This window comes from Pempheris klunzingeri, chromosome 10 (genome assembly GCF_042242105.1).
Source record: "Pempheris klunzingeri isolate RE-2024b chromosome 10, fPemKlu1.hap1, whole genome shotgun sequence".
In the NCBI taxonomy this organism is placed as follows: domain Eukaryota; kingdom Metazoa; phylum Chordata; class Actinopteri; order Acropomatiformes; family Pempheridae; genus Pempheris; species Pempheris klunzingeri.
In genome coordinates, this window is record NC_092021.1 from 10,480,439 (window position 1) to 10,504,556 (window position 24,118).

The following is a 24,118-nucleotide window of genomic DNA, read 5'->3' on the forward strand; positions in this document are numbered from 1 at the left end:
TACTGTGTGTGCGTGAGGAACTCTCTCTCTCTCTCTCTCCACACTGAGCTTTCCATTGCTTCTACTTTCCATAGTCGTTCAGCAAATACTATACTATATACTATACAAAAAATAAAAACGTCTAAAGGAGAAACACACAAACCAATAAAAGTGAAATTGAATTAGTTCGACGTGAGCTCACCTCCATAACCATTACTTCTCCCTCTACCCCTCCCACAGTCAGGTAAAAAAATCGCCGCTGCTTTAATTAATAAATGCATCATCCTTAATGAGTGAGGCTTGTTAGGCACTGTGGCAACTGCTACTGGTTTGTTTTTCTTTTCTTTTCCTTTTTTCAACTTTCAAACTTCAAACTTAATTTCCACCTCTGAAGCATGCTAATTGCTCTCCCCCTCTGCTTTATAAACAACAACAAAGTTTTCTCATTTGGAGGCAGAGAGCGGTGTAATGTGTGGCTATCGATCGCAAGAGAGAGGAGATTGCCCCTGGCTGGTTCAAGATCCGCATTTAAGTGGGCCAGGTATAACTTTAGATAAACACACTGTGTGGATACAATGACAGAGGCTCTACAACTGTGAATCACTTAATGCTGCCTTCAGTATTAGGGTGCATTAAAGTCATACACTCAAACTCAAAATCCCCAAATCGATTAAAAATAAACTGCGGTAAATAAACTGAAATTTAGGATTATTGTCATCATCAGTTCATCTGCCAATTGTCTTCACTAATCATTTGGTGCAAAAAATGCCATCATGGAAACCCAAAGCCAAATCTTTAAATTACTACTTTTATCCAAAGAGTGTCTAAAACCCAAAGCTATCAGTTGTAGTAACACATAACATATAGATGAGCTAAAAGCGCTCACAATTAATAAGCTAGAACCAGCGACCATTCTCGTTGTATCCAACAAAGGCCTTCGACGGGCGACAGGCTTTGCAAAACTCAGTTGCAAGGCTTTTTCCTAAAAATACATGATGGTATATGATTTTGAATGGATTTTGAAAGTTGTATTACTAATTTCTAATGCACTGCACGGTCAGGCGCCTGGCCACATTACTGAACTGTTCAGTCTGAACAAGCCTTATAGTTAACGGCCTTTACGCTCTGGAACAACCCGCCTGAGGAGACCGTACTTTCATCAAATTGCGTACTCCAATTTAAGTTAAGCTTCTATTTTACTCTTTTTTTTTTTTTTTTTTAATCTGCCAGACTTGTTTTCATTCATTGGTGTATTTCATAAAAAAAATAACAAAATATAGAAAACACTACTATCACAGCAGTCCATGTAATCCTACAGAGGAACCGTAACATATCATAGGTGGAAGGGAAATGAATGGTGTCAGTAAGTGTTAGCATGTTGATCACTTATAAAATTCACGTGTTTAGTTAACTGTCTTATCATATTTAGTAGATACTTCCCTCTGTGGATTCCTACAAGCGGCACTGATTTCTGCTGTTCTTGTACTGTATTTCTACTGTACTTCTACACTGAGGACTCATGTCCTGGTGTTTTGTAACTCCTCTTACTAATAAACATTAATGTAGCGCACATACACATAAAGCCCAAGCCCCTTGCACCCTCATGTACGAATAGTTATTATTAAGCTATTGTTGTTATATTATTATTTTAACGTGGCTCAATAGGAACTCAAACATTTATTGATTTTGTATTCTTCTTTTAACTACATCACTATGAGCTTTGATGGTATCTTGGTGCAGAGAAGTGAAGTGTTGGACTGAAGATCATGATTAAACTGCAATAAACCTCCATCACAAAGAACTCATTTTGATTGCTCAGGGTGATTTTTCTATTGCTTCAAAAAGCCATGGAAGCTTAAATGTCACGGTGACAACAAAAGGCGAGGTGAAATTCAGGAAGCACCAGACTTTACAGGAGAAAGGTTGAGCTGGAAGTGAGCCGAACAGAGACCAGGCCGTTGTGCTGAAAAGACAAACGATGATACCTTTGCTGTGTCCCTGAAAACTTAACTGGATAGTTTCTGACGGGGAAAACCAACAAAAGTGTTCTTTGTCCAAATAGGGAGTCTGAAAGCACCTGCATCACTGTGTATCCTTACAGAGTTTTCACTGACAATAACCTATAAATATTCTACATTTTCCATGACGGCAGGTTCAAAAGGTTTTTTTTATCCACGTTTAAATGTTAACTGACAAATAAAAGCATTGTACAAATAAACAGTGCCCGAAAAAGTCAACAGTGCTACAAATCGCTTGGCAATCCCTGACAAAACCTAGAATAAATCACCACCCTGTCAACATTTCACAGATTTTGCTATGGACTAACTCTGTCAAGAACCTTGACCAAAAAACGTGTGCAGTCTAGACTTTAGACGAGGAAGGAAACAACTATTAAAGGCCGGATCTGTAACACTGAAGAATCTAGTGAGAGTCTTGAGATTTTGAGAGTATCCAACCCTCCAAGCCACTCCCCCAAACCAGGGGACCAGAGGACTGCTCTGCACACAACCGCTGACCAACAACCTCTCTCAGCTTTTCAGTCGAACAAATAATCAACTCTGTTAATCATCATGACCATTTAAACACAAACGCAAAATAGCCATCCCAAACGTAGCGTTACCTAGAGCTCATAATTAAATAATAATTCATTCATCCTAATGATTGGATGGGTTTATTACAGCAACAGATTCAGATTTTCTTTTTTTTGTGGCTATTTTCAACTATAAGACATTGATTTTTGTTGGACTGTTATGAAAATTTCCTAAAATAAGTTATATACCTTTCCTTTAACATTTGCACTAAGATATTGTATACATTGTATTTATTATATTGTATGTTAGATGTTTATATTGCAACAGCTGAAGCAAAAGAAAACAGCAGCAAGGAAACAGAAACCTATTGTCATTGTCTGGTTGATGAGGAGATCTGGCAAAATAATGGAACAGTCAGAATTACAAAAGGACCAGATTTATTTATATTAGCAGCACTATAATTTAGTTAACTTAAATTGATTAAGAATTTACCCTTTATTACCGCTATTTAAGCTTCCTCCAGCATGACTCAGCCAGTGTGAGCTCAGAAGTGGATATGTGTCGCCGTGATAATGATTCTTTGATTTGAAAAACCCGCAGGATGACAAGTGAGTAAAATCTCTATTTATCTCCACTGTGTCTCATCCTCAGTGAAAAGTGGATCCTATCAGTCCTATGAGCTCAGTGCCAACGGGAGCCATTCACGTCACAGAGACACCTCGCGACTGACAGCTAAAGGGCCTTGATCACCAGACAAACGCAATAAAAGCAGCTATCATCCTGATAGTGGATGGGCAATATAAGAAACTTTACAAACACTCAGTGCACAGTTATCACAAGCATACATTGATCACCTGGTTACTCATGAAAGGTTGAACAGGACAGAAAATGCTTAAGATTATGAGGCTATTTACCTGACCTGCCTGTCTCTGAACTTTTTCCTGTGTGTGTGTGTGCGTGCGTGTGTGTGTGTGTGTGACTGAGCTTCCTACCCTGTGTGCACCGTTTTCATGTCCTCTGCGTCGTGGGTCCAGTTCTTCATAAGGCGGCACCATTCCCTCTCTCCTGGCCTGCTGGTATTCTCTTCTTAGTTGCTGGATGCGGTCCACACTGCCATAAACACACACACACACACACACACACACACAGGTAAATCACTTTTCAGAACCTTTGACTGACATCTTCACCACCCAGCTGTGCTGATGATGAGCCATCCAGTAGAAGGCATCTGTTTATTCAAACGGTAATTTTCCTGACATTGGCCATCAGAAGTTTGACTGAAGAGATAAATACTAGACGGACCCACCTGTGTGCGTGCACGCAAGCACTCACAACACACACAAAGAGATCAATCTCTTGATCCTTCTGACTGCCTGTATCTATATCTGTTTTTCCATGTTTTTCTTTTCCACTTGCAAGAGGCAAGAAAACAAAAACATCAATCACATGAATATTCTTTCTCTGTGTCAACTGAGGAGATATGCAGCATCTGAGCACTGAACCCTGGGTGAGTCATACACATACACACATATCCACTCACCCACACATAATGGAAATATGGAAAGTCATATCACACACGTATGAACCCATATGCACCATTACAACTGCAGTGCGCAATTTCATGAACCAAGTTGATTGAAGAGGGAAAAAAAAAAAAAAAAGCATCGACTGCGACTTACGGAAAGTCAGAAAAATAGCAACACACTTTCTCTCTGCCTCCACGTCACACTTGTGCTCGCATAACTGTGTTTCACATTTTGGATGGAAACCTTGTAAAATAGTAATAACACTGAGCTACAGCTTACGATATTCCGTCCTTATCAGGGGTCTTGGTCCAGGCGACAAACCCAAATGACTTATTAGACCAGAGCAAATGACCATACAACGTACAGAACAGACGCACATAAGCAAAGCTCAAGTACGTTCTTGATGCACAAACTCACAAATGCACAAAACATATACACCATGTAAGCACGCCTGAAAGTATGTCTTTATTCTTCTCTGACTCTTCAGTGTCAGTTTGTACACACACAGCCAACACACACCAGATTAGCTAAGAAAAAAAACAAAACAAAACTACTTATGTCCACGCATGTCTGGCCATTGAGAGACAGACACAGGAATGCTGTTGGAAGGGGAAAAACAGATTCACACTGCATTGCACACCAGAATCAAGCTAATAAAGGCTTAGCAACATGCTGGCTAATGGATACGGCACATTCAAGTTGTTAGCAGTTTAGCAAGCAGACATAAAAAGGGAACATGGTGTTTATATACATTGCAAAGGTACTGTTTTGAGTGTACTTTCTAATTTTTACTTTGTTTTACTTAAATGAGTATAATTATCACAGAAGAGGACAGGCCATAATGTTAGTCAAGACTAATTCATTCCTAGGGAACGATAGGCCTACCATCCTGAAAAATAGTAGTTAGATTTCTTTTAAACACTACATCTTGCATTTCATGCAGGGTTATTTTTCCAAAATGTAAACTCCCTTCAAAAACGGCTTTTACAGCTCTACCCCCATTTTTTTTAACCACCCTTCCTCTTATTTTGCTCTAACCTCTTGATTCCCTTCCCTCTCTTTGAAACCATAAAACCCTGAGAGCTGTGTGAATGACTATAATAGCTGTGGCGCTGAAAACACATTATACCCGGTCTCACATCTCGAATCATTCTGATTGGATGTGCTCTCGTCACTGGAAACATGATACTGTTTAAATGTCCTTTTGGTACCTTCATCCTCCAAACTACTTTGGTGTCCTGCTTTTTGGTATAAGTGCTTTAAATCTGTATATGATTTATTTCTTAAAGTTAATTTGTGACAAATGTTAATATCTTAGATTATTAAATGTGTAGACTGAATGCATAGTACGCTGTCCTTCATCCATTTCAACTTCATTGGGGTCTTGGGAGTGACATTACAGACTGAGAGTGACAGTGTGCATGTACATTATATACTGTATAGAGGAATGTATTGTGGTGAAAAACAACCTAGCCACGGAGTATAACAGCTGTCACTGGCAACACTGGCAACATACAATGACCCCACTGCAAAGAGTGGGAGAGAATCAGACGCACTTGATGACGCAAAACATTATTAACACAAATATTCAAGTCTTGATTGTCCAATGACTTTGTTCTTATTTGCTCCCCTTCATTAGTTTCACTGAACCGACATTACATTTCACTGATTTATACTATCATTTAAATCCAGTAAATCCAAAACGGCAATTTCCCTTTGTTTCATTTAAAAGTTACTGTAACGTTCATTACCACCTTGTTCATCGTCATGGGGACTGTAGTTTCCCAGAGTGTAGAAGGCAGAGAAACACCTCAGGCAAGCTGGCAGCTCATCACATAGACAGAAATAAACACTCACATTTATAGGCAATCGATTTTACTTCCCACATCTTCCCTTTCCTCTTGCCCTCGACCTTTCAATACCTCTTTCTGATTGCATGTGCTTGCGTAAAAAAGTAGTGTCCCAAATACAGTACAAAAGTGACAACATGTGTTACATCAAGGGCTACCCACAGCACCTCAAAAACCAAGGGAAAAAGGAAGAAACACTACAAAGTGGTAATCCTCATTAAACTGGATGTCTCTCAGTACTCTTGTTGTCAGGGTGTTTGTGTGATTCCTGTTGGATTCTTATGAAGTGTACGAGTCACAAGTCCCAGTCTTTTTATTAGGGAGGCTCCGAACATTGGGTGAATCAGGGAGCGTGGTAAACGTGAAAAATTAGGTTTGAGATTTGTTTAAACGGAACTATTAGTGAATTTTAAAACTGCATATAAAGACAGTGGAAGCACACGGGAGGATTCAAACAGACAAAAATGTTCAACTTCAGGGTGACATTGGACGATGACCAGATTTATTAGATTTTATTCCTTTGTGATTCCGCCCCGTCCTGTGCTTTTGTTTTTTCGCTGTGCTGTTTCATCTTAACGCATCACAGTAGAAGTGATTTGTGTCACAACGAGCTCCGGTTGATGCACACCTCACAGACGCAAATATGCTCACGCATGCACACACCTACACACCACCTCACCCCCTGCTGCACTTTATTGACAGAGGGCCTGGGAGAATGGGGCGGTAAAATGTACACAACATTCATTTTCTGTCCACAGACGCACACAAACAAACACACACAAAGGGTACTTTATACGATTTATGAGCCCACATAAAAAGCGGAGGGTGGCCTCAAGAAGAAATAAATACGATAAACAAAGACATAACACAACACTCACACATTCATGCAAATATTTCCATGACCACAGACTGAGGAAGCTATTGATTAGCTTCAGAGAAACAAGGCGGCTATCAAAAGGGAGACATACATGACTTCACTTTTTTAACCACCTTGTGGTCATTTAACACCCACAGCACCAACAGCCTAAAAGCACTGCGGTGTTTAGTGCTTGTGCGTGATTCAGTAGATGACTCTGTACCTGAAACATGCTTGCAACTGAAATTCTTTCTCTCTTAATGAATTAAATCTGACATCAGGAATAAGTTTTAGTGTGTATGGTACTCATTTTAGAACATTTGAGTACAATGATGAACAACCAAAGTCATGTATAGAGCATAAACATTTCAAAATAAAAGCATAGGCCTTGAGCTTCAGTCCAGCAACCCATTCGTCTCTCTCCCACACACACGCACACACGCACACACACACACACACACACACTAAACTAGGGAGATCAATCTCTTGCTCTTGCTCTGTCACACCAATAATAATTCTATGAATGTTTAAAATCGGAATCGGAAACTCGGCATAGCTGTTAATAATGCTGCTATTAATAATTAAGACATCTGTTCCATTAATAACATGGTGAGATACACCCTCAAATATATCAATGTCCACAGTAAAGGAATATATCTTTGCCATTAAAGGCTATAAATATTTACAAGTCTAGTTCCAAAAGGCGCAATTTCCTGAAGTAACACCTGTAAAGATTTTAAGGGTTTTCTGGCTTGCTTTTAAATCAGTTTCAGCAAGAAAGCAAGACTCCTCTGGAAAAGGTGTGACATGTGATCATAGGTCATGTGCATTTAACATTACTTTTTAATGACGTCATGTGATCAGTCACCTGTCAAACACAATTTATTCAGAAAAAATGTACTATGCATAGGTTTAAATCCTTCAAAAGAAGCTTTATTTATTTAAACTTTAATGCCTAAATTAAGGGTAAATACTTAATAACAACATTAATAATAAAAAAAAACATGCAGGGTGATGTGACAAATCCATTACCAACACCAGTGCTGGTATGTAAAGGAAAGCATAATGATTTGTCAATTTCACCTGATGATCTATTGATAGTTTCCTTTTATCAGAAAAAATGAATATGGGATGTATCCAAAGAAATACAGGGACAGATAAAGAGATGGATGCAATAGAAAAAGGGTAAGATGAAGAAAGAGAGAGACGAGGACCGGTCTAGCACATGTCTATCAGTGCTATCTAACAGATGACTTTGAGCTGAAAGTTTTCATAAATCTGGCCAAAGGACAGTGGTGTGTAGTCTGCCACACAAGCAGCTACACACACGTGCACATCCATGATGTATGGCCTCCTCTTAGATGTGACACTAGCGGGAATATGTCATTTAGCCTCAGTCTGATTTATCACATATGTGTGGAAAACAGAAGGAGGAGCTACACAATACAGAACTAGGTAGGGGAACCTGTTAAAGGATAATTCCTGTATTTCTAAACCTGTGTCTTTTTTTTCTTTTTACAGATCTTGGGACTTTGAAATGACTGATTGGTACCAAGAGTTTTGGAATTGGTCCTGTAGATCACCTCAGCCGTCACCCGTACATTGGCTGTAACGCAATCCTTGTCAATTGCGCCCAATTAAAGCACTTCCACTAAAAGTACAAGGAAGTTGCAAGTCTTCTAATTGTGACTCTGGTGTTTTAACTCATTATTTCGGATCCGAACTAACTTTTTCAAAGTCACACAATAACAAATAAATTAACCGGCTGAGGCAGCAGAGGACCAGCAGCTCCAGGGTTCTGCAAGATAGAATTACTGTTGTTGTAAATGGAGTCTGGTGACTTTGAACCGAGCAAACTGAGCAATGGTTAAAAGAGGATCTTACAGGTCTATCACTGTAGGGATCATTTTCATAATGTTGCCAGACATTTCAAATAACATTCTGAGCCAGTCAGTGAGAAAAAACAAGCACTTTCAGTGGATGTAATTTAACTAATGCAGTTGCCCCAATGGAATATATTACAGTCAATGCAGCCTGTTCGCAGCTGCCGGTTAAGGTGATCTGGATGTAGATTGGTACAAATCAGTATTAGAGGGAGTGAAATTCTACTTTACTTTCCAAATATTAAAATGCTTGCGTGAGAAAGACAGTGTGAGGGTCAATCTTAAATTCTTGGATGGAACAAAGACAAGTAAAGGCTAAAAACGTTACCCTCAGGCTGAACCGTTGACCATTGAGTAGTAGTTGGATGTCTTTTCATTAAAACAAACACAAAGTCATGATGGTCATTTAGAAAAATCAATAAAGCTTGAAAACATTACTTACAATTTATTTAAAAGCCTAAGAGCTAGTACACATTGTGTATCAAAGTAGGAAACTTGTGATTTCAATGCACCAAACAATCACTTAATAATGTCTTACCTGTTTCAGTGAAAGAGAAAATGACCACTGACTTCCTATTCAAATGAGATGTAATGAGGCAGGGACCTTGAAACCTTTTTAGCTGGTATTAAAAATTGCATGAATTGACTTAAATTCACATAATCGTATAATTAAATTTGACTACAATACAGTTCTTTATGTTGCTACACAGTATTTTATCTAAAAATAAGGATTATTTTTTATCATTTTTAGGACGGTTTCATCTCTTGGTAATGACAGGACACAAACCACAGTCAATAACTGTGAGGGAGCACAACAGAGGAAATGTACTTTAATATTGACTGATGATGACAAGAGGGAGTTGCCGTCATCTTTTTTCTCTCCACACATCTACAAATGTGAGCTGATCTGTGTGTGTTCTCCCTGGCGTCTAGTTGTGGAGCAGAGGATCGTTATCAGCTGTGTCCTGCAAGGATCAACTAGATCACAACAGTGGACCCAGGTCAATGCATTATCTCGCTCTCTCCCTATCTTGTATCTGTTTCACTCAGCTGCTTAGGCTCCCTTGCACACACACACACACACACACACACACACACACACACACACACACACACACACACACACACACACACACACACACACAGGATCACTGGCATGAAACAAAATCAACTAATGTGAGCGATTGCCCCTCATGTGTTGACATGGATTTTTAGCTTTCTTTATATTAAACATTCTGTCATTTCTTGCACTTCCGTGATGCGTTCAATTTTCTTTTCACATTTTCCTTTGCTGTGACTCATTTAGAGCAGTAATTATTCACAAATCTGTCAGTCTTTCTCCACAATCTATTTTCAATTTCTCGCACCTTCATTCATCCTTTTCTCCATCTCTCGCCTCTCTACCCTCAGCAGTTTATGCAGGTAATCATCTCTGCTGTCATTTCCATCCCTGCCTTGATACCATCCATCTCTCCTTCCCCTCCCACTCCATCTTAATCTCTTCATCATCTGCTCATCTCCATCTCCTCTGCCCTGCCTCTCTTTCTCTCTTCCTTCCCTCCCTCCGTATCTCCCTCGTCTCGCTCTTCATCATCTTCTTCCTCCTAATCTTCCAAGCTTGTGCTGGGCTCTAATTAGCTGACGTCTCCACTAATGAAGTTTGACAACAAAAGATCACCAATGCTGGCAGGTGGGTCAGAGGGAAAAAAAAGAAAAGGGAAAGAATGAAGAGAGAGGAGGAAGAGAAAGTGTGACAGGAAAAAAAACGCAATGATACAGTGCGTAGGTGGTGTGTATGTGCTTTCAGATTGCACTGTTGCCCTCTTTTCCTCTACAGGCTAACAGGAAGTGACACGTGTTTTTAAAATGTAGCTGACAGGATATGACACTGCTCCTTACGTGGCGCAGGGAGTAATTAGCGCTTTATTGACTGCCATGACATCAATCAGACTAGCTGTCTAAATGCCTGTGTGTGCATAGAGACACTCACAGTGGCAGAGGAGGCTGGCATCCTATCGTCATGACAATCAGTGTGTGTGCGTGCACTGTACAGACAGAAAATTGTCTGCCATAAAATTATTTAGACAAGCCCTCTGTGTGTGCGTGTGTGAGACAGACAGACAGCAAAGGAGCGCTACAGGTGGTAAACTGGCTGGCATAGAATCATGTAGGCAGGCTGTCTGGCTCAACATAACCCTTTGACTTTAACAGCCATGTGTGTGTGGCAGGAGGCCTATTTGCCTAATGCGTCTGCCAACCACAGTAGCTGTGAATGGCAGCTCTCTAGAGATGGATTTATACCTGATGCAAGGAGTTATCAGCTGTCTCGTGAGAGACACCAACAGCATAGGGATCATTTATGGTATCATTATTTCATTATTCATCATGAATCATCATTGATTCATCATTATAAGGTGTCATTATTTCAGTACTATATTTCACTGGTGGTGCCACAGCAAAGCCAGATGTGTACTGTACATTATCATGTCATGTGTTTTTATTTATATTTCCCAGTAGATCATTTGATTAACTTCATGATAAAGACCAATAACCAACAATGTGAAGGTTCACCTTGTCTAGTTTATTAAAAGGAGATTACGGTCTTGCAATGGCCTCTTTACGTTCATTCAGTGTGATACAAAACAACCATCTCAGCAAACTCAAGTTCTGAGATGGCTTTGCTAGATAGTAATAAGGAGACAATTACTGAACCTTTCTTCAACCTGCTTTATGTTATCTTCACTCTGTACAATCTCTCCAGGCATCACAAACACACGAGAGAAAACACAAGCTGACCAATCACGGTCCTTGTGGTCTCCCCATAGCATCTCTTCAGGTATTTTATCAGCCTCTGCACTCACGTTATCTCCCGATGATAAAGTCCTCCTAATTAAAGAACAAAACTGCTTGTTTGTCATTGCCATCATCGGGGATACTGGACAGATAGTACTTGGTTAAGGTTAGGGGAAAATTAGGGTTAATATTTGTTGGTAAGTATTAGGAAGTTTCTCTCCTTTGTCATCCTTTTTTATCAATAGGGGCAAGATAAAAAAAAGACATCAGGATATATTAGAGCCATTAACATGTTACATTAGAGCTCGAAACAGAAATAAAGAGGAGAGCTATGATAGGTACAGATTCAGGCTCCCAAAGACCAGAATCATGGCAGGTGTATCTACTGATAAAGTAAGAGGAGCTCAGACTTTGGCACACAAACTAAGGAACAATGTTATCAATCAATGAATCAATCAATCTTTATTTATATAGCGCCAATTCCTAACAAGTGTTATCTCAAGAAGCTTTCCATAAAGAGCAGGTCTAGACCAAACTCTTTAACTAAGAGAGAGACCCAATGATTCTCCACACACGTATCTATTCACTACTTTTGCCCCCATTGTTGAAAGTGTTATTTAAAACATCTACCATTTTTAAAACATCTACCATTAGACCATTTTACACTTGATTAGCTTGACTAATAATCTCTCTAATTACTCGAGTAGGTTTAAGAAGTCACTCCAGCTGACCTTTACTTCACATGACCTCATCTCTCCCACGCGCTCTGTCAAATTTTCTTTGGTTATTAACTAAATATTTGCTGGCCATGTGGAGTCAGCCAGGGTAGTTTTATAAAATTTAATTGAGCGAAACCATAACCTTTACCTTAACCAGAATCACTTCACCCAACCTCAAGCATAATAACAGAGTCTTACTCTGTTACTAATTTCTGTTTAGTGGTTATTATTCAAGATGTACAGAAAGTGGTAGCATTAAGAAAATATAGGCATAATATAAACACTAATGAATGTCAAACATTACTAACGATCCAGACTCAAAGTGGCTTCTATGAATGTTTAAAATCTAAAGACTAGAGGTGGCAACTTGCCTCCAGTCATTTCAATGAAGGGACAGTGGCAGCGGGGAAGCGGTTTTAATTACAGTGGGAGAGGAATAAAGTGGTTAGTGGTGGTGCAAAGATTTTGCTCCACCAACCCAAGTTCAACATGCTGGACTTTGGACAGTAGCTGCCTGATATTGGTCAAAGAAGTGCGATAGAAGATCTGATAATACATTCAAGGTGATGATGCTGGTGTCCCAATACCCCGAGCTAGTTACAAAGAGCTAGCTAAAGCTATCTTGCATAGCTACTGATATGGAAAATGAGTGATTTCCGATTTGATGTGCAAGCTGGTTGTACCAACAAGTGGCGATGATGTGATGTTACACACACACACACACACACACACCCTGTACAGTCGGTGACTGCATTCGTCTTTAAGTTCTAACCGAAAGAGAGAGGGTTGTTCCAACACTATGATGTAATTCCACCCCTGGACAATAGCAGCAGCGGCTGCTTATTCAAATACTTTGCTTTTTGGAGAATGCTCTTTCAGGTAGGCCTTTGTCAGGGCGGAAGCTGCGCAGCGGTGTGAAAAGGCCTTAACAGCCATAAGAACATATTAACCTATTCATGAATGATCAGGAAGTACACAAAGCTTGGTGCACACACAAGGCACTCAAACTGCATTCGCTGTGTTTACATAAAACTCAAGCTCAGATTGTGCATATGGATGCAAAAACAACCACACGCTAAATGTAGATCTTGTCTTGGCTTTTAGCCAAAATGATTATTGCACATCCACTCACCCTCTCCCAAACGATGAAAGAGCAGAGCCATGTCCACATAGACACAGAAACAAGTAAAGCACGGTATAAGAATCAAAGAAGAATCTGAGAAATACAAACACAAACAGTGTGCATGTTGCTTAGCTACGCGTTACCACTACTACAAATGATATTGAATCCACTGCTTCATAATCCCCACTGTATGAAAAGGGTATAGGCAGAGTACTGGAACAACAAGCATCTATGTAGATGGGACATGAAATGAAAAGATGACCCTAAATAATTCTATCTCTGAGTGTATACCTTTTGTCTCTTGAAACTTTGAGTACGTTCATCTGTTTGTGTGTGTGCGTCCTTTAAAGAGCCTGAGCCTGTGTGCCCATGTGTCCTTTTACCGTGTACGTGCTCCATTGCTGGGCGGATGTCCTTTGCATGGAATTTATTTTTCATTGAGAACTACTTGTGCAAATACGAGAGGCGGAAATCATAAATGAGAGGAAGAGAGTGCAACGGGGGGAAGAGAGACCTAGAATGGGTGTATTGAAGGAAAGAGAGGAAGGGGGAGGAAGGGATGGAGCAGACGAGTGCCCCTTGAGAGCTTTTCCTTATTAGCCAGGCTGAATCATGCGCTTTGAGTCCGGAAAACACACACTCTGGCCCTTTTCTCCTCGGCTCTCTTCATCACTTGCCCCAACCACCTCTTCTCATTCCTCCCTTTCAGCCCTCTTCACATTTTGTACTCCCAGCATCTCGGTTTAGTTTATCCCTTTTTTTTTTCCACTTTCCCATTTCCTTTTTCTCAGACTAATTTGCCCCTTGAGCCCTGGGCATTCACTGACCCTCCCCTAATTCTCCTTGCGTCTCCTCACTCCGTCCACCTCGTTCCCTTATTTCATCTGTTGAATCATCCCAAAACATCCACTTAGCCTCTCTTCCCCTCTGAATCCCTCGCTACCTCTTCTGTTCTCCTTTTCTCTCACTAGTTGATCCACTTTTCTCATTCCTGCAATTATTTGCCTCCACTCATGTCCCCTTGTCTTTCATTTTTTAGCTCTAAACATGCACTGACCCTCAATCATTTTCTCCAAATCTCCAGTTTGATCCTCTTCTTTTTCATTCTGTTCATTTGTCTGCTTTCCTTTCTTTCCTTAGCCTTTATCTTTAACTCTGCTCTGTATCACTCCCTCCCTGCTTTAACAATTAAATCCCTCTTTTCTTCACCACTTCCCCCTGCTAATTTGTTCCTGCAGCTCAAAACACTCATTCTGGCTCATTCCTCTCAATACCTCTCTTCTGTTTCATCCCTTTTCTTGGTTTCTTTCTTTAGCTTCCCGTCCTCTATATTCCTAATCCCACTTAACCTTACATTTTACCTCCCTTTAGTTGCGAAACACTCCAAATCTCTCTCTCATATACACCATAAGTCCTTGAATCTGTTTGTTTCTATCAGTTTTTAAATTCCACATTTCTTTCTACAGTTTCTATTATCGTCCAATCAGCATTTGCATGTGTTCTAAGTCTCAAAATGGGGATTTAAGTAACCCATGAGAGCATTGCAGATCTGCCTTCACCCATTTGAGGGATAAATTTACTCCAGCAGTTGTTTTAAAGTTAAGATAAGAATAACTATTTAGTAAAGATTAGGGAAAGATTGTCTTCATTGTCAAAAGAAATCAGCAGTAGGAGGGAATAAGTTATTTAAACAAACAACCAGTGTTTTGGAGAGGACAGGCATTAATTGCAAGTCATTGAAATGAAAATGAAAACACTGTCTTGCATGTCAGGGGGGACAATGAGCTGCAGACAGTAGGACTGAGCTTTGAACAACTGACCGAAATGTGGTAAAACCTTAACAAATCAGGCCTGTAAATTACTTATGGCTCCTCCAAAGCTATTTTTCAGGGCATTTTGTGTTTATGCCATCTCAGTTGGTCATTCAGTAATGATCCTTTCTTCTTATATAATATGCTTTAATGTGTATTGGTGACCAAATCATGTGACTACCCAAAGCTAGTAAAGATACACACCCACAGCCCCCACTACACCAAATCTAATTACCTACACGGAGGGAATCATGTGAAACAGCACTCGCACAGACCCAACCTGACACCCACACTTAAGCTACCTCCATCGTGTGTGTGTGTGTGTGTGTGTGTGTGTGTGTGTGTGTGTGTGTAGGGTTGTGTGTGTGTGTGTGTGTGTGCATGATAAAGACAGCAAGTATTTATTACTGTGAAAAAAAGGCCTGTGTGCGTGTGTGGCACTCGCTGAGCTGAGAGAAAGTCTGTTTAATTAACATGGAAGAGCAGAAGCGTCTCTAGTGACCAGTCAGCTCATCTCTCTCTCTCTTGTATGAGCTCCCGCTTTGTCTCTCTTGGTCTCTCATTCACCATTCTGACTCTTAATACACATTTTGGGGACATTTGTTGTTTCTGTTCATGTTTTCTGTGACAGTGGAGTGCGATCTGTGCCGGCAAGCTGAAATATGCAGTGAGGTACAGCGTATGGTATATAAATAAAAACATTTTAGCAGTCAAAAGGAACCTAGCCACCTCTACACAGCATCTTAAATGGCTGTCACACTGCCACCTTCAGTCATTTCACTGAGGGGACAGCGGCGGAGGGGAAGTGATTTTGATCACGGTGGTAGGGATATGAAGAGGTCGTTGCCTAAATTAATGCGCAACACGGCACTAACTAGTTGTAAAGAGCAAGCTAAAGCTGGATTGCACAGCTATGACAATGGAATATGTGTTTTTTGGTTTGATTAGCAAGCTGGCTGCACAAACATAGGATGAAAATGATGCGATGTTACACACTCCTGTATAGGAGGTGTCGGTGTGTATCCTCATGTTGTTTGTGATCCACCATTTAAATTGAGAGAGAGAGTGATAGGGTTGGACCAATGGTGTGACGTCATTGCAGCCCCTTTTAAAAGCACTTTGCTTTTTTAGAGAATGCTCATTCAGGTGAGCGGCTGTCGCTAGCTGTGCGAAAAGTTACTAGCTTTGATCAGGAAATCCGGTGCGTTTCTTAACAGAAAGAAAGTCTATTAGTGTCTGATACACAGCAGTTTCAGAACGGCTGCTCTTCCAGCACAAACAAAGCTCAAGTTTTTAGAGATTCTCACGTCATCACGGCAGATGGTGGGACAAGTGAAAGCCAATGGCAAAGTCACTTCAAACGCGGTTATCCTCTTCAGTCGAGCTAACCCCAAAACAAACGCAAATGGAACAACCCAGGGGAGGGGAGGGAGAGAGGGGTGGAGCGGGAACTTTGTCTTTTCAGTAAGCGAAACATTTTATAAGTATTACCAATCCAGCACATGCTTATTCAGCTGAATCTGGTAATATGACTGGAAAGAGGGGCTTTGTCATCTTGAGCATGGTTTTACTTGTTCATGGCATGTGTCTAAAAACACAGCTGTGAGTAGTGTATATACTGTATGTGCAAAATTATAGAAAGACAAAAAAAAAAAATGTAGGCCTTCCAAACATTTTGGCACTCCATATACAAACTGGGCAGGTCGGGAACAATATATACACCCTGTGATATCAGTACAATGCATGTCTTGAAACATTTAACATTATAAGCAAAGACTTGTTTTGCAAGACCACTGTATTGAACTGCAACAGATCTTTATGATGAGCATCAATGTGATGTGGTATTCATTTTCTTAGGTCAGTAGGCGCAATGATTTCCATTTAAAAAGTGAACCACTCTGGGCCTTTCTTTTTCTTTACATTCTGTTCTTTCACTCTTGATGTTATTTGCGCTCTACTTATCTTTCACTCATTCACTACAGTATCTCTCTCTCTCTCTCTCTCTCAGTCTCTCTCTCATGCTCAATCCACTCTGGTCTCTCCAGGCTGATTGTTTTCTAATTGGTGGAGTGCCAGAGGTCGTGGTTGTTATGGTAACCTGTAAGGGGCACTTGGAAGGGTTAGGTGGTGGTGGGGGTGGTAGTGGTTGGGTGAGGGTGGGAGGGGGCACCCACTCAAGAAAACGGAGGGCAGCACTCATCCAAGGCTTGGGTGGTCACTTCAGAAAATGTGTGTGAGAGTGTGTATGTGTGTGTTTGATCCTAACTACCTCAGTTTGTACATGCACTAAAAAAAGACAGCAAAAATGGTTGTGGTGATAGGTACTAAATACAGGGAGACCTTTCTGTCACGTCTAACCCACTCTGTGATCACTAATTTGGAAATATCAACACAGTCGATCACTCACTAGAGACGCTGGCATTAACCTGTATTGATGTACATTTTGACACATGACTTTGCGATCATAGATCATAGACTAGTGATTTGAGTGAATATCAGTGCAGTAGCACCGAAATAAAAACAACTTGGAAATGCTATTGTGGATGTCCATTGATTTTATATTGCATTTTAAAATTAGAGGCTGTATTGTGGATGTTGCCTTACGTAAAGGATGATGTCAGGAAATACTTTGTGGAAAGAGGCAGGAAGAAAAAAAATAGAGAAAAAGCGATGCAGGTTATTTGGGCCCTTGTGAGAGAGAGAGAGTGTGTGTGTGTGTACTTCTGTACGTACTTCTTCTCCAAAACACATTCACGCCTTTGTGTTTGTGTAATCTGTACCAAATGTGTGGTGGGTGTGTGTGTGTGTGTGTAATGGGTTTACTAAATGAGTCTGCATTAAACTCTGCCATGCATAAGGAATTTAGCTGGCTGTGCCCTTTAGAAGTGGAAGTGGTGGGCAGGCTGAGAAGCAGACAGTGTGATATATTACTGTGCTGTGTAGTTAAAACTCTTTCCATAATGGAGCTGTTTAAAGCAAACCACTGATAGAAAAAATAAATCTCTTAATACACACAAACATAAACACATGCAACCAGACGCATAAATGTGTGCTAAGGAATATAACTGATTCTATACACTGCAGCCTTTGTCAGCTGTCTCAAGAGACTGTTAGACAATTAAACCACTGTGTGCAACCTTGTTTTTTTATCATCAGCTACAAATTGTATGTTCCCAGAAAGTTCTCATGTCCTCATGTACTATCCAAGAACGTTCCCGGACGATAACAATGTGGAGTCCTTTGAAATGTAGCGGGTATAATTTGGCAGAATGTAAAATAACATTTAGCAGGATTCTAGAACATTCTGAGAATGCCGGCGAAAAGGACGTCGCCTCGTAACATTCCCCGATTGAAACGTTCGAGCCTGAACGTTTACGACATTTCTTAAAGGGTAGTGGGGCCTTCCATCACGTTCCCAGAACGTTTTCAAAATCTATAGTACTGTTGCAGGAACATTTGAGTGACTGAGCTATAATGTTCTTTTTTTTGGCCTTTGCACCACATTCAATATCAGTTACTTTACAATAATTAGTCCACTGCTGTGTGTGTGAATCATTTAATGGAAAATCTAAAGAAAGATGCCAGCGAGCTTACATGAGGTCAACTGTGTTCATAGGAACACACACACAAATAAATCAGAGGGACTGAGAGCATCAAAACTCAGGTGTCTGTGGTTGTGGGCAAGAATTTTCACCCCTTCCTTATCGACTCATGTGCTCTCATCTTCATCACTGGTCATTTCTGGAGTCTCACAACCTGTTGCACCTCTGCTATGGAGTTGGCCAAAGCTTTTCACAGATTCAAAAACTATGGTAAGTAGAGGCAACTACTACTGCAAGTGGATATTGATAGATGATGCTCTTCGTTGTCCATGTATCGTAGCAACACCTGCAGATATGACAGACTCACTATGGGGGCTTTTCCTATTAGTGGAGTTGCACCAGTAGTCACAGAGCAGACTGCATGGGCGAGACAAGGCAATGAATAAAAGCATACTGCTCATACAGAGTCTGTTCCGCTGTGTGTTACTGACAGTTGACCACAAACTAAAGGCAGGCAGCACTATTGAAACAGCCCCATAGTGAATATCTGGGAATATCTCTATGAATATCTGATTAGGCACAACTTGTTTCACCATCAGTAAACAAACAATATATAACAATATACATTATGTATACTACTTTAAATTATTGTTTCATTAAGAGGATTTTAACTACTCAATGCAAACATCATTTTCAAAGTACATATAAAGGTATATACTAGAAGGTGAAAGTAGCAACTGTCACATTTATAGTAAATTTTGAATTTTGTTTCTGAATCGAGGCCAACTAAAAGCATTAGCATTTCCACTGTCTGAGCAAACTGGTTATTTCCAGCAGCAAGGGTGCGAGTCAGATAGGTCAGATTAATTTTAGCCGTAAATCATCATCTTTATACAACATTATCAAGGACGAGGCAGTGCCTGTTTCGTTGTATGACTTTGTGTGCCATTTTTTTATATCCATGAATTGTTGTTCTACAAGCAAGCCATGGATACAGTAATCTATCTACATCGTATATTCAGTCTGCAGACGTGCTCGCACACACACACACACACACACACACACACACACACACACACAACTTAAATTTGTGAGCTTCATGTTGTTAGTGTTTTTGCTACTGCATTACTCTGTGTGTGTGTGTGTGTGTGTATAAATCGGGTGCTTCGTTGCATTGCTGAGGTGCTGATGGAATGAAGTCCTTAGCGATTTTGTTTATCTCCGTCTCCCACATGCATACCGCGGCTCTGACCCCCCCTTGACGCAGAGTAACTCACAGTCACGCACACACAGACACCGCTGACACACTCCCTTCTTTTTTTGGCACCATCGATTATTGTCAGCCAATACCTGGACTTCCTTCTGTCTGCATCATCAGGTTTCAGGAAGTGATGATAAATGAATACCACTATGTGCCAGGACTGCTGTGGCCATGGATATAGGTTTCCAAAACCAAGACATTCTTTGACGTGTTTCACTTCTTTTAAGTGAGGAAAGAGGTAGGAAAATTTAAGGAAATACTTATATAAATGAAACTAAATAGTCACGAGTGTAGCACTGAGATCAACCACACATTTTGAAAAAGCCCACACAAATCTATTTATGGGACTTACTTATTGAGCTCCTTAATTATAAGTTAGTTAAATAAAGTATTCGCATCTTACAAGTTAATGTAAGAAACTGAAGTCTTGCTCTTATCACCAATGTAGAAAAAAATGAAAATGTGGGGCTTTTACATACAGTATACACAGGAGATAGAAAACCTTCTGCTAAATTATTATCCAAGGTACAATTTCACAACAATATACTCCACACTGATAATTTCAGAGTGGACTCAAATCAGGACAAATTACTTTTATGGCACTGTTTCAATAGCATTCACAAACCAACTTAAAGATGGTGGTGTTTCAGTTTTGGAGGAACGTAGGACTGTGTTTACATCCCAGTCTTGGAGTTAAGTTTGACAATTTCCTCTTGATAAATATCTTTAAGAAGTCAAACCCTTCAAGCCAAGGTCAAATGAGTCTTGGCTTTTCATAATGAAAAAACTATTTATGCACGGAGGAAACAATATGAGAAAGACACATTGTCAGAAAACATCTCAATGAGGCCTGGAGCTGTCTATCAACCACGCTCGCATGAAGACAAGTACAGAAAGAAGGTGCATGTATGAGTGTGTGTGTGTGTGTGTGTGTGTGTGTGTGAGGATATCTGTTCTGGTAGATATATTCAGAAGTAAGTGAGCTGTGACTGACTTCATAAAGGTAAGGAGTAAGGATTGTGGAGCTGAGAGGAACAGATTGAGCCCTCCGGTGATTTTTCTTTCTTTTTTTTTTTTGCTGGAACACACACCACACACACGCACACACGCACACACGCACACGCACACACACACAGACACAATATGTATGGCAGTGGGAATGTGAGTACACAAGCGCGCTCATTTTGAAGCTCAAAGCAAGCGCAAACAATTCAGTCTTTCCTTTTTGTCTGTCTCTTGCTCTCAAGCAAGCAAACATGCACACACACACACACACACACACACACACACACACACATACAGATAAACCAGATTTAGACAGGTGAGGGGAAAAGAGAGGGAGAAATCTGAAGCATCAGCAAGATGACATTGCACTGTAAAACTGAAGAGGGATGGGAGAGGGCAGCTTCCTGCCCAGTCCTATTCCCTTGCCACAGGTTTCAAAAAGACAAAACCAATATTTCACAAGATAAAATTACAAATCAAATTGATCAAATCTTCTGATCTAAACCAAATCTTTTTATGCTGCACTAAATCACTTATAACTACTGCCCTCGAGCGAGAGAGCTGTTTTCAAACTCTGTTAAGTACATCCTGACAAGGTCATAGTGTCTTACCTGTCATTGGCGGCATCAGAGACCGGAGGAGATGTAGTTCCAGCTCCCCTTGGTTTATTGACCTTGGCGTACAGCCTGTCAAGGGGGTCTTCATCAGGGACGGCTACAGGGTTGTTACCATGATTTCCATGCCCTGGAAAGGCAGAGGGGCCTTGAGGGGAGGGGGTGCGAAGATGGCCATGCTGTAATGTACTGTAAAGAGGTGACTGTGACATTGGCTGTGGCGGTGAACCCATGTCTCGGTCCCTGAACGTCTGTATGCGGGCATAGTTGGGGTCTGCGTCGTCATCCTCAACATCTGGGTACGCCGACCCACCGCCGCCATCTTGCTGGTCTCTGGACCGTTGCTCACGCAGTTCAGGGTGCCCTGCTTCAATTCTGACAGACAGACAGAGAACCAGTTAGGATGTCTTGTAATATTACTGAATTATTACTGTTTTGATGAGAGATCAAGAGAGTGGATAAAATAATGAGCACTGAAAGAATCGTCATTTGTGATCAAGGAGGAAAACAAAAGATGGTAACAGAATCTTCCTTACTGAGAAAAAAAGAGTCATACTCTGAATACACACAGTAAATGTCAGCAAATCTAAAGCACATAATATCATAATCATCTAATCTCCAGAAAGCTCCCTACCTTTCCCTCTCATCCTTCATCTTCTCAAACTCGTGATCACTGAGAATGTCTGACTTCTGTCTCTGCAGAGCCGCCTTTGCCTCCTTCTTCTCCTCTTTTTTCTTCCCGAATCTGGACAAAGAAACAGTGACACAGGCAGAAAGGCGGGCATCAGAAACAATGAGAAGGAGAGAGAAACGTAGAGAAAAACATCACAATATCGTAGCTCTGCATTGGGATTTCAACAGCCTTCAGAAGGGTGTGGGACAGTGGGAAGCAGATGAGGAACAAACACTGGATTAACACCATCCTTACAACAAACACACACGACTGAAACAAGCAAAAGAAGTGGCATGAACGCAGACACACACAGTGGTATTCTGAGCTTCTGGTTCAGCCTGTGGCTCATTGTCAAGACCAATAAAAATATTGGTATGCATTGTCTCACTCACACACACACACAGTAACATAGACACACAAATAATTTCTCAGTGTCATGACAATGCTTCCATCGCTTTCCACTGGCAGTACTTTTTGAACTAGTAGCTGACACCATAGTGAAGTCACATTTAAACTGAAATACTAAATACTAAAATACTAAAAAGCACAGTGAGTTAAAATACAATCTGTTCTTTCAGATTCAGGATTTTTATAATAAAAAAACACCCAAACACACATAGAACTACAACATAAAAATGCCGTGGGTACAAAGAGCAAACAGAGAAGATGAATATGTAGTTAATCTAAGTAAAGGAAATAAGTACACGCTAGGTAGTTGAACAAACAGAGTGGTTATAAACAGGTATGTATAGGTCAGCGTGATAACAGCAAAGATCAGTGAAATAAATGGAGTACGAGTGGTTCAATAAATGAGAGAGAGGGAACCCATATCTAAAGCTATTGCTGAACACTGTAGGTATGTACCCTGTACAGCCTAATCTAAATTAAAAGAAGGCATAAACACAATAGACTAAAAGGCTCGTCTTAAGTGGCCACATATCGACACTCAAACCACACCAGTCAATACAGGTCAGCATCAGAAGCACACTCAGCACTACTGGACACTGCACAAGTCATTACCTGGAGAACACCATGAATCCCACACGAGCATGCACACAAACACACACACACACACACACACACACCTGTCTAAACTTCATAACTAAATGTGAGTGATTAATGATGGCATTAAGACATTGCAATGACACACTGGCGTTTGACATGAATGAAGTAGTTGACTGCATCTCTTTCCGTAGGGCAATAAGACAAATGCGCATAACAATCTGACAAATCGGTTAACTAGTTTTACTACTTCAGCGTCAGGAGATGCGTAGTGTGGACGAGGAGAAAAGGCAGGGAGAAAAGCAGTCCTCTCTTTGGAGCTCATTAAACTTTGCACCCCAGCAGCTTCACTGTAAGCAGGATATGGTTAATTGAGGCAGTCAAAGCTGCTAAATAGTTAATATCCCCAACATGCAAACCGTGACCTTATAACACTCCTTATGTTTTATTCATCTGGTGAATTTATTGATGTGTAATTCTTTTATCAACACTTCCGCTACCCCACTGCTGTTGATGTTTCTGAAGTATAACTAAACCTACTTGTGCATTATTTAAAACAGCATTCACGGTCATTTTAAAGTGTGTGTGGCTGTTTTGTAGTTTACTTTGTGCATGTCTGCGCATTGCTGTTGTTTAAAAAAAAAACAAACAAACAAAAAAACGATGTAGTGTGTGCACTGAGGTAATGTGTTTCTTTGAAATGCTTAATGTGGACTGGGGGGGGGGGATAAAGAAGCCTATTCATTGCCCAAAGAGGGAGGGGGGTGGCTCAATGGATAATGAAAGGCTATAACTGTGTGTGTGCATTACGGTGTGAGTGTGTATTTGCCTCGCAGGGGACAAGCCTTGCTCCAATTACTGCTACCTACAGAGTCAGAAGCTTACCTTTCCCTTCAACTCTCTCTCTTCCGCCCACTTGCCGTTCTTTCACCTCCATTCCTTATCACCTT

At 40.6% G+C, this 24,118-nt stretch overlaps 1 protein-coding gene across 2 annotated transcripts in view; it reads right to left on the reverse strand.

Annotated features, from left to right (window-relative positions):
- Window positions 1–24,118, reverse strand: part of pard3bb (par-3 family cell polarity regulator beta b) — a 194,005-nt gene that overhangs the window by 46,767 nt on the left and 123,120 nt on the right. For both annotated transcript variants that reach the window (XM_070837742.1, XM_070837740.1), the window contains exons 21-23: window positions 22,128–22,238; window positions 21,491–21,868; window positions 3,503–3,620 (exon numbers count right to left, since the gene is read on the reverse strand). In XM_070837742.1, the coding sequence (XP_070693843.1) occupies window positions 3,503–3,620; window positions 21,491–21,868; window positions 22,128–22,238 (607 nt within the window). The remainder of the gene's footprint in view (window positions 1–3,502; window positions 3,621–21,490; window positions 21,869–22,127; window positions 22,239–24,118) is intronic.